At 42.2% G+C, this 16,631-nt stretch overlaps 1 protein-coding gene across 1 annotated transcript in view; it reads right to left on the bottom strand.

Annotated features, from left to right (window-relative positions):
- Window positions 1-5,074: 5,074 nt before the first annotated feature.
- Window positions 5,075-16,631, bottom strand: part of LOC114669693 (uncharacterized) — a 53,152-nt gene continuing 41,595 nt past the window's right edge. The window contains exons 4-6 of the mRNA XM_051926718.1: window positions 15,309-15,659; window positions 7,403-7,534; window positions 5,075-6,695 (exon numbers count right to left, since the gene is read on the bottom strand). Coding sequence (XP_051782678.1) covers window positions 6,619-6,695; window positions 7,403-7,534; window positions 15,309-15,659 — 560 coding nt within the window. The 3' untranslated portion in view covers window positions 5,075-6,618. The remainder of the gene's footprint in view (window positions 6,696-7,402; window positions 7,535-15,308; window positions 15,660-16,631) is intronic.

The raw sequence follows: 16,631 nt of genomic DNA, 5'->3' as shown, positions 1-16,631 counted from the left end.
ATCAAAACTTGAATCATAGTCATAATAAGGGTAGCTCACACAGACATATTTTGTCAAACTCTTCCCATTGTTCTTGTTTGCCACTACAGGGGACAATTACACAAAAGTCAACCTGGAATGAGGCAGTCTTCCCCACCTGGAAAGTCAATGTCACTCGTAAAATGGATAATGGAAGGAAGAACAGTAAAACTGTAATCAAAATGAGTATGAATGTTAGGGATGCCATCTTTTGCAGTGTGAAGCGTGAATCCAGGCAGGCAATCCTTCAACTTTCACAGCATGTGGCGTGGACAGAAGAACTTGGAATGGTCCTCTCTACCTAGGCTGATGCCAGTGTTTCCTCCGAGTGTCTCGAACCAGGATCCAGGTGCCCAAGGGAATTGGTGAATCCTTAGAAGGTGGGCTGGTCCTCCAGGCCTGATTAACCTGCTGGTGGACTTCCTTCAACGAGGTTCGGAGACCTGAAAGACTAGAGAGAAGATCATTGTCCACAGTATGCAAACTCACATTACTTACAACCATGCCAACGGGCATGGGACGTCCGGTCAGAATTTCAAACGGCGATAGTCCCAATTGTCGGTGTGTCCGTCCCCTTAGTCCCATTAAAGCCAAGGGTAGTGCATCCAGCCATGATAAATTAGTTTGTTCACAAATTTTTGCGAGCTTAGCTTTTAAGGTGCCATTGCATCGTTCTACGATGCCTCTGCTTTGGGGATGGTATTTACAATAATGGTTCACATTAATTTGGAGCCAGGTAGTTAATTCATTTATAATGGAATTCACAAAGTGAGTGCCATTATCTGTTTGCAACTTTTGAGGGATACCCCATCTTGGAATAATCTCTTTAATTAGTGCTTTAGCTACTGTTTTGGCATCGTTGTGTTTTGAAGGGAAAGCTTCTACCCATCGGGAGAACACATCAACAATTACTAGACAATAACGGTAACCTTTAGACGGTGTTAGTTCAATGAAATCCATTTGGAGATGTTCAAACGGACCCATTGGGTTAGGGGTAACGGCGGGACTTACCTGGGTGCCCTTTCCTACATTAAACTTCTGACATAATGCACAGCGTCTGCAAAATTGCTCTGCATATGTAGAGAAACCTACAGCTTCCCAATGTTTTTCAACATCTCGAACCATGGCATCTCTACCTGCGTGATCGAGGCCATGGGCTATTTTTGCCATTCCTGGGAAAGAGGCTTTTGGGAGAAAAGGTTTGTTAGTGTGTTTATGAGTCCAGACTCCATCAGAAAGGGATCCTTCTTTGGACCATTTTCTTTTTTCGGTGTCCGTGGCTGCACTCTGTAAAGAAATAATTTGGTTATCAGGGCCCTGGTCATTTCTCTGTTGGAATAAAGAAATTGGTGTGTTATTATATGCAGCCTTTTTAGCAAAGTGGTCAGCTAATTCATTTCCTTTGCTAACAGGATCCTGTTTTCCTGTGTGGGCTTGACATTTAACAATTGCTAGCTTCGATGGTTTGGTTATGGCTTCTAAAAGAGATTCGATCAATTTCTGATGTTGGATGGGTTTGCCAGTACTGGTCTTAAATCCCCTTAGTTTCCATGATCATGGCAGACTCCAAAAGCATACCTGGAATCCGTATAAATTGTTACGATCTTTCCTTCGGACAGCTGACATGCTCGAGTGAGTGCTATGAGTTCAGCTGCTTGTGCACTTAAGTTTGATGGAATTCGATTTGCTTCCAGCAGGCGGTCCCCTTGGACCACTGCGTAACTGGTCGAGGGTGCTCCGTTTTCTAATCTTAAAGAGCATCCATCCACAAAAATTATTTCTCCAATTTCGAAGGGTGTTTCCTGTAGATCTACTCTAGGTTTTACAACCTTTGCTATTTCATCATGACAATTATGTGGCTCACCTTCATTTTCGGTTGGAAGGAGGGTGGCAGGATTTAAAGTAGAGCATCTTTCTATTGTAACATTTGACAAAGTACAGAGTACATTCTGATAGTGTATTGCCCTAGCAGTGGTGAGATGCGAGGTTTTAGCCTGTATTAATATGGAATGTACAGCATGAGGTACTTGTACTGTAAGGGGGCTCATGAGAACTACATCCGTGCTTGCTAATACAGCTTCTGTTGTTGCAGCCACAGCACGAAGGCACGGAGGAAGCACTGCGGCTACTGGATCCAGTTTTTTAGAAAAATAGGCCACCGGTCTCTGTTTATCCCCATGCAGTTGCGTTAATACTGCATTCATGAATCCCTGCTTTTCGTCCACGAACAAAGTGAATGGACGAGAATGATCAGGTAAACCAAGCGCAGGCGCAGAAAGAAGAGCAGTTTTTTAAGTCACGGAGAGCCTTCTCAGCCTGTTCATTCCATTGGACCTGGCCCGAAAGAGGAACGCCAGGTGTATTAGCCAATTGTTGCAACGGCTGTGCTCTTTCAGTAAAATTTAAAACCCATTGTCTGCAGTACCCTAGAATGCCCAATACAGACATGACCTGCTGTTTTGTGACAGGTCTGGGAAGATTTTGAATGGTGTTAATGCGATCACTAGAGAGAGCTCTTGTTCCATACGTAATGTCATGACCTAGGTACTTTACGGTTGTTTGAATTAACTGCAGCTTAGCTTTAGAAACTTTATGGCCATTGTCCCCCAGATACAACAATAACTTCTGGGTATCTCGTGCACAGTCCTCTTTATTATTGCTACATAGCATTATATCATCTACATACTGTATTAATATACTACCTCTGTCCGGCCAAAAGCCTACTAAATTTTGAGCAAGGGCTTGTCCATATACACAAGGGGCTTCAGTGTATCCCTGAGGCATGACGGTCCATGTCCAGCGGCGGTTTTGAAAAGTAAAAGAAAACCAAAATTGAAAATCAGGGTGTACAGGGATGGAAAAGAAAGCATTGGCTAAATCAATCACTGAAAAATAACGAGCAGAGGGAGGGATTGTAGAAAGAATAGTGGAAGGATTAGGGACGATAGGAGCCCTAGGGAAGACGGCAGAATTGACTTGTCGCAAATCTTGTACGAAACGCCATGAACCATCAGCCTTTTTTACAGGTAAAATAGGGGAATTAACTGGAGAGTATTTAATTGGAATAATGGCACCGTGTTGTACGAGATCAGAATGTACGGCGGAAATGCCAGCCTCTGCTTCGGGAGACAGAGGATACTGGGCACGGTGCGGGCGGAAGGAGGATTCTGGGTAGATCACCAGAGGCTCACAATGGGCTATCCTTCCATAATCATTCTTTCCCTGTGACCACAGTGAATCAGGGAGCATAGATAACCAAGAAGGGGAAGTGGTTTGCAATGAAAAAGCAAAAGAGGAAGGACGGCACAAAGCACGATTTACTAAAAAATCAGTTTGAAGCACCACTTTAGTTATCAAATGGTCTGAAGTATCAAAAATACCCGGAGCAACAGGTAACCAGTCTGTTCTATTAAGACATTGTTCTACCCATGGTCCTATTTCCACCCATTTAACAGTGTGTGATTTGGCTAAGGAAATATGAGGCACTTAGCCGCCTAGATAGAAAATATTCTGTGAGCATGTGAGATGGACAGACGCAGCTGCCTTTGTGGATGAAATAAAAATGCAGGGGATGTGAAGGGTTTCAGGGCAAGTACCTGAAGTAAGGAAAGATTCTAGCCAGGGGGTGTCTACTTCTGTAGGAAAATATTGGGCAGTGCAATGTAAGGTGTCAGGGACCTGTAAATGGGGAAAAAGACAGGAGGGAAAGGAGTGTAGGGCTTTGAGGAGAATGGTGTGTGGGGAAATATTTAAAGTCCATGCTGCAAAGGAGGGTTTAGGATGGGGGGTGATTTGACACAACAACTTGGGGGTTTAACAGAAAAAGCCTTTTTCAGTCATAGAAATAGAGAGAGAAAGTTTTGTCATGAGATCCCTTCCTAAAAGGTTAACTGGACAGAGCTGTTTTAAAAGAAATCGGTGTGTTAAAATGGAACCACTGGAATGCAGCTGAACTCGAAGAGGCTTTGAAACCAGTAAAACATGTGGTTGTCCGGAAGCAGTAAGCAGAGTAACAGTCTCTTGAGAGGCAGGAACCTCCTTCAGCGAAAGGGTTGAGCGCGTGGCTCCTGTGTCCACGAGGAAAACAGTTTCAGTGCCATTCACCATTAAAGTCAATAATGCAATTGCGGTGGAAGTGTCCCATTTCACCACACCTGGAACAAGCATAAGGTGTAGCATTTGGATCTGGACGGGGAGGCAACTGAGTGGGTGATCCACTTGGATTAGGTAACATATATCCGCGACCTCGTCCCCGTCCACGCCCTTGTCCCCGGAAAAATCCTCCACGTCCACGACTTCTGCCGGGAGTGGCCCCACCAGTGTAATAGTTCATTTGTGCTGCAATCAGCTTTGTCTGGGTGTCTGACTCTTTCTGCTTTCTTTGTCGTTCAGCATGCGCTGCGTGACGTTTTACTTCCTCAAACGTGGCAGCCTCCCATCCAATACAGGAGGTGCGTACTTTATTTTGAATGTCACTTCGCAGATCAGACACGAAAAGGGGAACTGCAGCTTTACTGCAATTGTCTGGATTGTCTAAGCCAGAGTGATTTGTTATTAAATCTTGAACACGATGTGCCCATTCGTCTACTGTCTCATCCTTCTTTTTCTGTTTAGCAGCCGAGATAAGAGACCAGTCTGTGCCTTTCTTATACTTGTCCTTAATATTATTTTTAACACGTTCCCATTGCGTAATAAAGGGACCTTCATCTCAGCCCTGAGGCAACGCCTCGTTCCACTGCCACAGGTTTCCGTTATGCTGTCCATGATTTACAGTTGCCCATGTGGTGAGAAGCTTTCTCCGCAGCACCTGAGTCCATTGTGCGGCATTGGGCTTATACATATCAACAGCTGCTGCAATAGTTCTATGAATTTTTTTTTTTTTTTTTTTTAACCCACCGATGACTTTGGGATCAGGCAATTCGGACACAACGTCCTTCAGCTCTTGAATGTCCCAGTTACGATGTATCATTACAGTAGTGGGGTAATTGGCTCCTGCAGGTTGCATTGAATCATGTCGAGGGGGGTTTGGGATCTCAATCAGGGGGCATTCGAATAAGGGGCCTGGGGGTTTGGGGGACTTTAAGGGGGATTGAAAGGTGGTGTTTTGATTAGGGGGCTGATGGAATAGGGTTTGACTTCTAGTGCGTTGTGAAATGGAGGTTCTAGGATCGTGAAAAATTACGTTACTTTTGTCATCCCCCGTATCAGTGTGTAATGAGGGATCATAATGATATTCTTCAAAGAAACCAGACCCCGAGGGATCATCTTTTAATTCTGGTGCGGTGGGCGCTGGAGGAGAAGGTGGGGGCTGTGGATGTGGATAGTGTAGGAAAGGTGGGGGAGCAGGTACGGGATATAACGGGTCTTTTTTTTTTTTTCGCTCTTCTTCCACTTCTCATTCGACTGCAGTCCCAAATCTGCACTTTCTGTGATGCTATAAATAACTATTCTTTTTCCTTTCTGGTTTTAACTTTCCGCGGCCAATAATTCATTTCTGTACTGCCTTATAATAAATACAGGCTTTAATAACCAACTGCCATCTGTCATACATAACACGGACCTTTGTTACAACATCCTCGTACATTTCTACATACAACATCCTTGTGCATTTCTACATAATATTTTTCTAATTTCCTGTTTCTCACTCATCTAACCCCACTGTGCTTATTCCACTTTTTGCATGCTTTCTTGAAATCTAAACCTGTATTCTTTTCAATGAGCTTCTAGGGGACCCATTTTTATGTGGCATCTGCTGATCCTCCGAAAATAATCCTTCCAACATAAATGATTTCGGGCCCTCAGAGCGTCAACTAGCAGGCTTACTGTTATAAGTTCCCATTATGTCCCCTTGTTCTTCCTGAGTCCTGTATTAATTTTCCAACTATGTACTGATTCGTCTAATCCCTTGTGCGTATGAATTAGCGAGGTATTAAGTGTGCCACTCACTGTTCCCTCACCTTCCCTTCTTTTAGTCCCAAGGGGAGACACTAGCTATCGGTCCTGTCCCAGTTCCCAGGAGAACACGGTATTTCCCTATTTGTATGTAGATTTATTTATCCCGTCCTAACAGTAAACCTGCAAGATCTGTGCCCTTTTCTATTTATATTTCCATCCACCCCATTACACGTTCCGTTAGCCTGTCCTCTCACATCCCCGGATTCCAGCTCAGGTGACTTCGTGTCCGCTTCGGTTCAGCAGAATACTACATCAATACGTCCAGCCGAGTCTAGGATATGGGTGAGGCCAGTATCCCTTCGTCAGACCTTTCGTATGCGTCAAACTGCTTGGGTCAAGTCTCCATCACCTTAAGCAACCCGTTGAGATATGAGTATGACTAGACGGCCAACAGGAAACTCGTCCTCCCAGGCGGTTGGAAATCCCCGAAACTTACCCCAGCCTGGAAGTGTTTAAACTCTGTCTGGAAATCCGTTCAGTCACCGTGGATGTAGCCAAAGAGGAGACCGGAGGCTCCTCTCGCAGGAGCCCTCTCAGGACAGGGCAGTCCTAAGTTTTGCCGGAGCTGCTTACTCTGCTGCCGGAGCTCAGATTGACAGCAGTCCGCTGGTAAGACGGATCACTGAGGTGGTCCCGCTCGAGGAGTCAGCCAGTCCTCTCCTGTCCCACGTTCGGGCGCCAGAAAACTGTGGACACTTTTTCTTTGGTGTCGTTTCTCGTGACTGAAGACAGAGAGATATATTTAAAGTTAGTAAAAATCTTTTATTCAAACACATCAGGCAAAGGTAAAATGACAGAGAAGCGCAGTCCTAGGACACCGCCCTTCATCTGCCCCCCGGCCAGGGTATCCCAAAGTTTTTATAGCGCTTTGTCTTGTGATTTTATTACACAAGTACTGCAAAACAACAACAATGGTTAGTTCCTTAAAACAATATATAAAAGCTAAGCTTTTTCTTATATCTCTAACTAAGCATTTTCTTACAGTCTCCAATATTGGCCAAAAGACAAATGTTACGTACCCCCTGCGACCTTGTGACTTCTTCACCCTGTCTCATTTACTTTGAGGAAGTTAACCAAGAAAACAGTTTGAATCATATAGAAACTGATTTTGTTGAGCCCTTGCACAATATATTTTTGTCAGTTCATAGCCAGAGCTTGCAAGCATTGCTGAAATGAAAGTTTTTAGTCACCAAATACTTAGAGTACAAGGTGCTCAGGAGAACATCTTTCTTCTACAATATTTAGGAGTGCACCTCCAATGCTAGAACTTCAGAATGGTGGCCTTCCCTATCCCATTTGCAATACCACCTTCCTCCCCTATGTCCATAGTGGGCACCAGTTACTGCTTCAGTTCAGAGTCTACAGCCCCTAAAGGTCCCTGCGTGAGTCATGAGTCAGGTGGGATTCAAGTCTAAACAGACATACTTACATGTCCAGATTAGGATGACTACTAACAGAAAGAGCAGCCCTGCCACAATGGGGTACATATGCCCCCTTGCCATACTATCCATTGTCTGGCTCAACATAGTTTGTGGGGATTCTGTTCTCTCTGTTTCAGAACCTGTGAAAAAAAAATACAAATAAAGTCTGTCAGTTCACAATGTTGTAATCTGTGGGGCTCCAGAAAACTCAAAATAGTGGCTTTTTCACAAAACGAGGCTTCACTGAGGCCTAGAAATCAAATTCAGCCTTACTTCAAAGTCAAGAAACAGGCTTAGTGGAAAAACAATAACAAACTAATGTTCCTTTACATGGTGGCGCAGTGGGTAGCGCTGCTGCCTCGCAGTTAGGAGACCTGAGGTTCGCTTCCCGGGTCCTCCCTGTGTGGAGTTTGCATGTTCTCCCCGTGTCTGCGTGGGTTTCCTCCCACAGTCCAAAGACATGCAGGTGAGGTACATTGGTGATTCTAAATTGTCCCTTGTGTGTGCTTGGTGTGTGTGCCCTGCGATGGGCTGGTGCCCTGCCTGGGGTTTGTTTCCTGCCTTTGCGCCCATTGTTGGCTGGGATTGGCTCCAGCAGACCCCCGTGACCCTGTAGTTAGGATATAGTGGGTTGGGTAATGGATGGATGTTCCTTTACATTTAAAGAATTTATTTAAAAAAAAAGTAAAAACAAGACAAAAAGCAAAAATGATTCACAAAAGGTGACATTTCTAAACAGACACACCTGAGTAAATAAATTCAAGTGTGAAATCCAAGAACAAAACCAAAAACTAGAGTGAAAATATCAAAAAAAAAAAAAAAATCACTACAAGGAGGTATTCAAAAAGTGAACCTAAGAACATAAACTGCCACTGCAGCCAACCTATGGCATAGTTAGAATTTGACAGGCCTGGGGTGGTCTTACAGCTAAAGTATCAAGTGGTCCCAGCAACTTAGACTCTAAATAAGAGGGTGAGGTACTTAACATAAAGGACTAATAAATACATAATTAACATTGTGCAACAAAACAATACACCTATAATAAAAATAAAATGTAAAAAAAACATATCAAAAAATGTACAGAAGGATAATAAAAGATTAAATAAAAAGAAAACATATCTGACTTAAGGATCAAACCATAGATATTCTTAAAGAATAAAGAGGCGGAGGGTCTTGATTCAAAAAAAACAAAAGCATTTTATCAATTCTCCTAATTTAGAAAACTACTTCTAACTTCATCAGGATTTGAAAGAGCTTGTGAGCTGTTCTTACTCACTTAGGAGCTGCCAAAAGATGGCATTTTGTGCAGAGATTGGCACACACATCCAATGAAATGCAGAATGTTTTAGAAACACTGAATAACGATGAAAAATGAAGTGATTTCCAAGCATTTCTCTAGCACTTTCAAAGAAACATTTTGCAAGGAAGATATCAATGACATCATATGAATGTTGTAGGTTGTGAGACGCTGTTGTACTGTGAGACGATTGTTATGTTTGCAGAATGTCTTCTCGGACTTTAACGCTCTTAATGCTGGAAATCACAGTCCTGATGAGCAGGTGTCGTCAGAAGCATGGCTGAAGACCCTTATTAGCCCGACCCATCTGACTTCACTTCCTGTCTTCCCCTTTAAAAGCCTCCACCTTTTCCTTGTTCCCTCAGTTCAGTTTTGGACTCGGTTTAGTGCACATCAGTGCTGTTATACATTTTGCAACTTTGCAGCCAGGATACCAAATATATGGGTGGCTGCCCCAAACCTTTTTATGACTCTTATGTCTGTTTTTTGCAACAAGGTAATTAAAGTCCATTAAACACACTCAGTAATAACAATCAATACACAGATACACGAGGAAAGAACATGAAAACCGCATACCGCTGGCTCTGTAGGGAAGAAATGCCAGATCTTCACTAACACTCTACCTTTATGTTAGAACACTTGTACTGAACTTTAACCTGATTACAACTAATTGCATACCTAGAACTTTTGAATTGAATTGAATTCTTGTCACCGTATTGCAAGTTATGTGTGTGCTTGTTCTTCAGTTCCTGCTACTAGACGACTAAATGTTTTCATGTGCATGACAGCACCAGCATTATTTTTTCAATGAGCTGCTCAGGCAAGAGGAGGATGTGAATCCAAAACACTGCAGGTAGAGAAGAACTGGAAATCTCATACTGACCTTTAAGTATTTTGACACTCTTGTTATCCTTCTGCTGTGAAACATTCTGACCTGTCATTGTTTACACACGTCTTAAACAATTATTATCATACACTGATAATTTCTGTATTATCTATATCTATTTATTATTTATTTATTATATTACATATCTTACACATCAATATTGATGCTACTTCTTTGTCCTATCTTTGCACAATGTCTTGTCTTGTTTGTGTTTTAATTTTTAATTTTTAAATTTTTAAATTAATTTTAATTCTATTTTTAATTTATTTATTGCACGTCATGTTGTTACACTGTGGACCCTGAGCTTCTCAATTTCATTTATCTGTATACTTTTATATGGTTGAGATGACAATAAAGTTCACTTTGACTTTGACTTTTGACTTGATTACTATTGATTTCAATACAACAAGTGTGGGGATGTAAATGCTCAAAAAACTTCTGCATGCAGGAGTTTTCTAAACTGCTCATTGTGAACAGTGTTATTGAACATACAGTGATCCCTCGCTATATCGCGCTTCGCCTTTCGCGGCTTCACTCCATCGCGGATTTTATATGTAAGCATATTTAAATATATATCGCGGATTTTTTGCTGGTTCGCGGATTTCTGTGGACAATGGGTCTTTTAATTTCTGGTACATGCTTCCTCAGTTGGTTTGCCCAGTTGATTTCATACAAGGGACGCTATTGGCAGATGGCTGAGAAGCTACCCAACTTACTTTTCTCTCTCTCTTGCACTGACTTTCTCTGATCCTGACGTAGGGGGATTGAGCAGGGGGGCTGTTCGCACACCTAGACGATACGGACGCTCATCTAAAAATGCTGAAAGATTATCTTCACGTTGCTATCTTCTGTGCAGCTGCTTCCTGAAGCGACATGCTGCACAGTGCTTCGCATACTTAAAAGCTCGAAGGGCACGTATTGATTTTTGACTGAAAAACAAACTCTGTCTCTCTCTATCTCTCTCTCTCTCTCTCTGCTCCTGACGGAGGGGGTGTGAGCTGCCGCCTTCAACAGCTTTGTGCCACGGTGCTTCGCATACTTAAAAGCCAAACAGCACTATTGATTTGTTTGCTAGAGATTGTTTTCTCTATCTATGTGACATTCTGTGCTCCTGACACGCACTCCTTTGAAGAGGAAGATATGTTTGCATTCTTTTAATTGTGAGATGGAACTGTCATCTCTGTCTTGTCATGGAGCACAGTTTAAACTTTTGAAAAAGAGACAAATGTTTGTTTGCAGTGTTTGAATAACGTTCCTGTCTCTCTACAACCTCCTGTGTTTCTGCGCAAATCTGTGACCCAAGCATGACAATATAAAAATAACCATATAAACATATGGTTTCTACTTCGCGGATTTTCTTATTTCGCGGGTGGCTCTGGATCGCAACCCCCGCGATGGAGGAGGGATTACTGTAATACCAAATAACTTTTCAAGAAGTTTCGTTGCATTCTGGTCAAGTGCTAACACACAAGAAAAATGCTTAGGTGTGAAAGGGCCCATGGTGTTAGTATAAGAAAACTATAAAATGTTACCATGATTGTCAATTTGTGGCTCAGATGCTGTAAAATTGTGATGTCATTCATTCTCAAACATGACCTCCTAGTCCTCACTGGGAGAGTGTATAAGATGCTTCATAAGTACTTCTCGTAACCTGTTCTGAAGTATGACGAAATCTTTTCCTACTCCAACTTTTAGTTTTATACCTAGGAGTAATTCTGAGACAAATACGGGCACAGATCTGTACTCCCCACACATGGTAGGCCTATCAAGCCTGTCTCCAAAATTGAAGAAACAGGCTTGGTGACCTGCACGTGTCAAAAGGAGCCAAAGCTTAAATTCTCACAAAAAGTGAGAAGGAAACTGTACCACCCCTGGCTCAATGACAAAAACAATGTGTGAATTTTTACACCAACAACTGTTGTTGTTTTTTTTTTGTTCCTACTGTGGAATAAAAACCTACCTTTTATTGTACATCTGCCTCTCTTATTACTCCCTCAGTACTGGTCGGTCCCGAACTACTAGCGGGCCATCTGCTTTAGTAGACGGCTTGTGACAAATACCAAATCCAATAATGAGGGCTGAACAGCATAAGTGTGAAAATGAATGTCTTGGCAGTAGACTGAGGCCTCTCAGGTTTTTCTAACGGCTGGGGCATTTCCCATATCTGATACATTAGAGTCCTCCCCACTTGGGGTCAGTATATAAAACACAATGAACATAATTAAAAAATAATTAATAAACATGACATTTTAAATGACAGAATTATACCATAAAGGAAAAACAAAACATATTTAACATTTGGTGCAAATATGAAAAAAGGTACATGAACTTTTGCTAAAGAAATATTTTTATAAATTAGCACTGACTATATTTGTACTTTAAATTAATTTTGAGCTTTAATAATTTTTCTTAGGGTCTTTATTAGTTTTACTTAACATTTGAAATGACATTCATATTTTATATTATTTGATAATAAAACTTCTGTTTAAGCTGTATTTATATACTTTTTGGTTTGTTTTGAATTTTCTGTAACCCCACCTTTTATTTAGTTGGGACTTCCATTTTAGATAATGGTTGCTATGACCCGGTGATCCACCACTAGAGGGTGTGGCTTCAGAACTTGCATTTAATTATGCTATAGGTGCAATAGTATAAGGTCACCATTATTTTGTTGAGTACCCAGCAGACTTTCAAAGATTGTGCATACTTTCCCAAAGAATAAGTGTGTGTGTGACTATATGTTGTAATTTGGCAATACCATCCATGCTATATCCAACCTGCTATATCCTAACTACAGGAGGTCTGCTGGAGCCAATCCCAGCCAACACAGGGTGCAAGGCAGGAAACAAACCCCAGGCAGGGCGCCAGCCCACCTCAGGGCACACACGCACACACCAAGCACACACTAGGGTCAATTTAGAATCGCCAATGCACCTAACTTGCATGCCTTTGGACTGTGGGAGGAAACACACGCAGACACGGGGAGAACATGCAAACTCCACGCAGGGAGGACCCGGGAAGCAAACCCAGGTCTCCTAACTGCGAGGCAGCAGCGCTACCACTGTGCCACCGTGCCACCCCTTTGGTAATACCAAAATAGCAAAAAGAACTTCAAAATACACCAAAGACAGATCAGGACTTGTGATAAAGTGAGGTCCACGGCTGTTTGCTATTTTAAATAAATAATCGCCGTACTCGCAGCTTAAAGAGGGGGTGTGGTAGTGTGGCCAGAGCAGTTCCCAGGTGTGATACTTGCATGGGCGTTTCCGCACTAAAGTGCATAGGTGTGGGAGCGTTCGTGTCCGTAATTGATGCCGGGAGCTGCTACTCACCGCACTTGTGCCACGTCCCCATTATAAAAAGGAGGAGCGTGAGTGTGGAGGGAGAGATCAGAAAAAGGGAGAGAACAGTGATTAAGAGAGAAGAATGTTGGAGAGGTGCAGAGTTGGTGTGAGCGAGAGTAGGCTCACTTGAGCAGAGGCAGGCAGCTGGTAGAAGAGCCCTGGAATGAGTGTTTGCCCGACACTCGGTGGGGGCAACAGGAAGCGTTGCTCCAGCTGAGTGATCTCAGGAGCTGGAGTGATCCAGAAAGTGTTTGGCTCGCCGCATAAAGCCACGGTAGGCAGTGGGAATCAGGAAGGCTTAGGAGTGTGAGCCCCAGCATGAGCGCCCTTGTCACTAGGGAACCTGAGCCTCCGTCTGGCGACAGCTATACAGAGCCAGGGGACGGAAGGCTACCAGATCAGCAAGGGAAGGTGAGCTGCAGCTGCAGGTAGGCCGACTTCCCTGTTGCAAAGCCCGATGGGAGAAGCAGGGGAGCTGCCAAGTAGCAGGAAGAAGGCACTGGGTTTTTATAAAAGAGACTGTTTCCAGCCATTGTTTTTTTAACCTAGTTTTTATGGATTTATTTATTTTGGGATTGAATTATTTTTAACCTCCACTTTTTGTTTTTTTGGATTATTTATTTATTGATGTTTTGATGAACTGCACTTTAATTGGACACTGTTTGAATGTTTTGTAATTAAAGCACTTCTGCACCTTTAGCACCATCCCTTTGCTTTGTTTAGTGTCCTCATTGTCCAGGTCATCCAGTTACATTTCTGATGGTGTTGGGTTCAAGAAGCTCCCATAAGAGTGATGGGTACATGGTGTAGGACCTGCATCGTCACAGGACTCCAGCAAGTTTGGCCCACAGAGGAAAGCCTCACCTCAGATGGCCTGGCCCTTAATTCAAAAGGCAGGCTTCCTGGCCTGCACAAGCCAAAATGTGGCTGTCTACTAAAGTTAAGCCACTTCACAAAAATGTCCTTTAAAGGTTGAGTGTAACCACAAACATCTTGCCTTTAACAGATTATTGAAAACCATTTACCATTGCATGTCATTAATTTTCTTAAATAATGAAAAAGCAGAATCAGACAGGCAAGGCAGGGAACAAAGAAGCTATAATGTCCAGTTCTCCTTGAACCCCAGCATATTTACATTCCAGGAATATTGTATTTCATGAAAAGGGCTAAAACCAGAGTGGTAGAGAGAAATAGGCACAGAATATATAAAAATAAGTAAATAAATCCATCTAGTGTCAAAACAATTCCGGTCGTGAGTCAAACAATCAATAATCGATAAAAACTGTTCAAAATGCAATGACACCATCAAAAATATTAAAGTGCAAAAAGGTAAACAAATAAATAAATGATTAAACAAACAAACAAATAAATAAATGAGAATCCGATTCTTTTACCTCTTTCTTTTTGAAAGCTATTGAAAGAAAACAGTTCTCATAAAGAAAAGCGAAGCACAAAAATAAAAATAAGCCATTGACTAGACCAGCGTCTCTCAACCTTTAAGTATTTGCGACCCGAGTTTTCATAACAGTTTTAATTGCGCCCCCCTAATGTTTTTTTGAAAGGAGCCCACTAATACCAGTTTGTTCTTTTTTAATTAATGATATATCATCGATGCATATTTTATTATACCTACTTAACTTTCATCGACATTTATCTAACTCTATATGTATATTTCTAGTATCAGAATGTAGTTTAAGTTAATTTGTTTTGGTTTCAATAGATGTATTTTTCATATTTTTGATTCTTGTTCTCTTTTTTTCACATCTTTCTGCCCCACAGATTGAGAACCACTGGACTAGACCTCCACACAATCCCAGAGTCTATCCAAGAGATTTTTGGAGGTTTTACTGCAGCCACTATTACCTTTACCATCACTCCCACAGAACAACCAGATGGTCACTAAAATGGAAAGATGAAAAATGATGACCTCCATTATCTGCAGCATCATTTTTCTTGTCTGCAGGATTTCTAGAGCCAAGCACAGCTGACACATCTCCAGTTCCTTCCACTGGGCTCACGCATTACCACAATCGCAACGTTCCATGCTTCAATCAGGAAGGAACTTCCTATATTACGGGATTCAGACTCTTCTACAGGCACATGGATCCTTCATCCCAGTAACTTTACTGCACTTCCACTGGGTCCCTTATTCATTCACAGCCCTTTCTTTGCCAGCAGCTAATCTGCGGCTCTTTATCTACCACACTTCCAGCCTCGCCCAAATTTTGGGCTTGGTCTCCTCTGGTGGTTAGTCAGTCGCCTTGCTGCTTGTTTTATTTTTCAACTGTTTTCCCCAAATAAATCTGGTTGTTCTTAACAACCTTGCACACCCCAACCCATAATCTCACATAAAATAGGCCATGAAACACTAAGCAAGTGAGTCTTACGTTTGATGACTTGAAGTTGACAATCATTTGTCGAGGACCCAGTAGACATATAAGCCTGACATGTGTAGAGTCCAGTGTCATTCAGCTTGACATCCTTCAAAAGCAATGAAAAGTTTCCACTTGGCAGCTCCTTCGTAAACAACTCTGTTCTTCCCCTGAAGTGCTCATGTTGATACTCGTGATCATCAGCGCCTTTCTCGTGCCTGTGGACCACTGTGGTGTTGTTGAAGAGCCAGTCAAGTATCTCCACTGAAATTGACATGCTGCCCTTCACTGGAACACTGCAGTTCAGAATGACAGTGGAGCCCTCCATGGCCGTGACCTCTGCCACTTTATCAACTGAGTCCAACTCTGGAACAAAAAAGAAAAATCAGCTTTGATGGCTCACCTGGGACCCTTGGACTATCTTACCTATGGCCCCTCTGCCCTGTTTCAACTCCTTTCCTCCTGTGCAATTTCTTCTACTAGTTACCCCAGACATTTCCTCTAATCTCTATCACAATCAACTGCTTTGTCAAGACACTTCTGGATGCCAGACAAAATGTTTTCTTGCATTGTGCAGAAAATGCCTGTGAAATCACACAGGAACACATTAAAGTTTTGAGGCTGGAAGTTCTAGGTGACATTTTCAGGTGACATTCAATGTGGACTTGGTGCTAAGAACATTTTTTTGTAAAGCACTCATTTGACCGGGTCTTCCCAGTGTATTTTTAATTTGCCTTAAAACAGGGTCATATCAAAGCTGACAGACTGCTCTTCAGACTGGTGTGACTAAGTGCTTGAGTGACAATAACACATTAGAAGGGAATATGGAGGGAGGCCTCGAATTTTTCTAGCCTCGAGAACATTCAAGGCAACAGGTAGAGACTTTCAGAGAGAGGATAAATAACCCCATGTAGGAGTTGAGGGTTGACAGCAAGTATGACAGTGTGAAGGGGCAATCAGATACACTGATGGCAGTAGCACAATAAGGAGGAGGACAGAGCAAGACTAGCAGTGGGCCTTCTTTTGCCAGGCATTATAACAGTAAAAATGTGTAACAAGATTGTTAAGGTTTAAAAGTACAGTTTATTACAGTTTAATAAACACCCCCATTGCATGGTACAGTTACAATTATTTTAAATTATCTCTGTAATGTATATTTTGCCTTAAAAACTAACTATGGCAACTTTGACTGCCTTGGTGTTTTGCCAGTTTCAATGTGAGAAAAATTGTACTAGAGATCTTCAGAATCCTGCGGACAGACAGATAGACAGATAAGAATCAGCCACAGAATATTCAAACCATTTCCATGGTGAATACCTTTGAGGGTGGGAATAATTA

The sequence above is a fragment of the Erpetoichthys calabaricus genome, chromosome 4, assembly GCF_900747795.2.
Source record: "Erpetoichthys calabaricus chromosome 4, fErpCal1.3, whole genome shotgun sequence".
Taxonomy (NCBI): Eukaryota; Metazoa; Chordata; class Cladistia; order Polypteriformes; family Polypteridae; genus Erpetoichthys; species Erpetoichthys calabaricus.
Note: the sequence above shows the minus strand (reverse complement) of the source record. Positions and strands in the feature narration are given on the sequence as shown.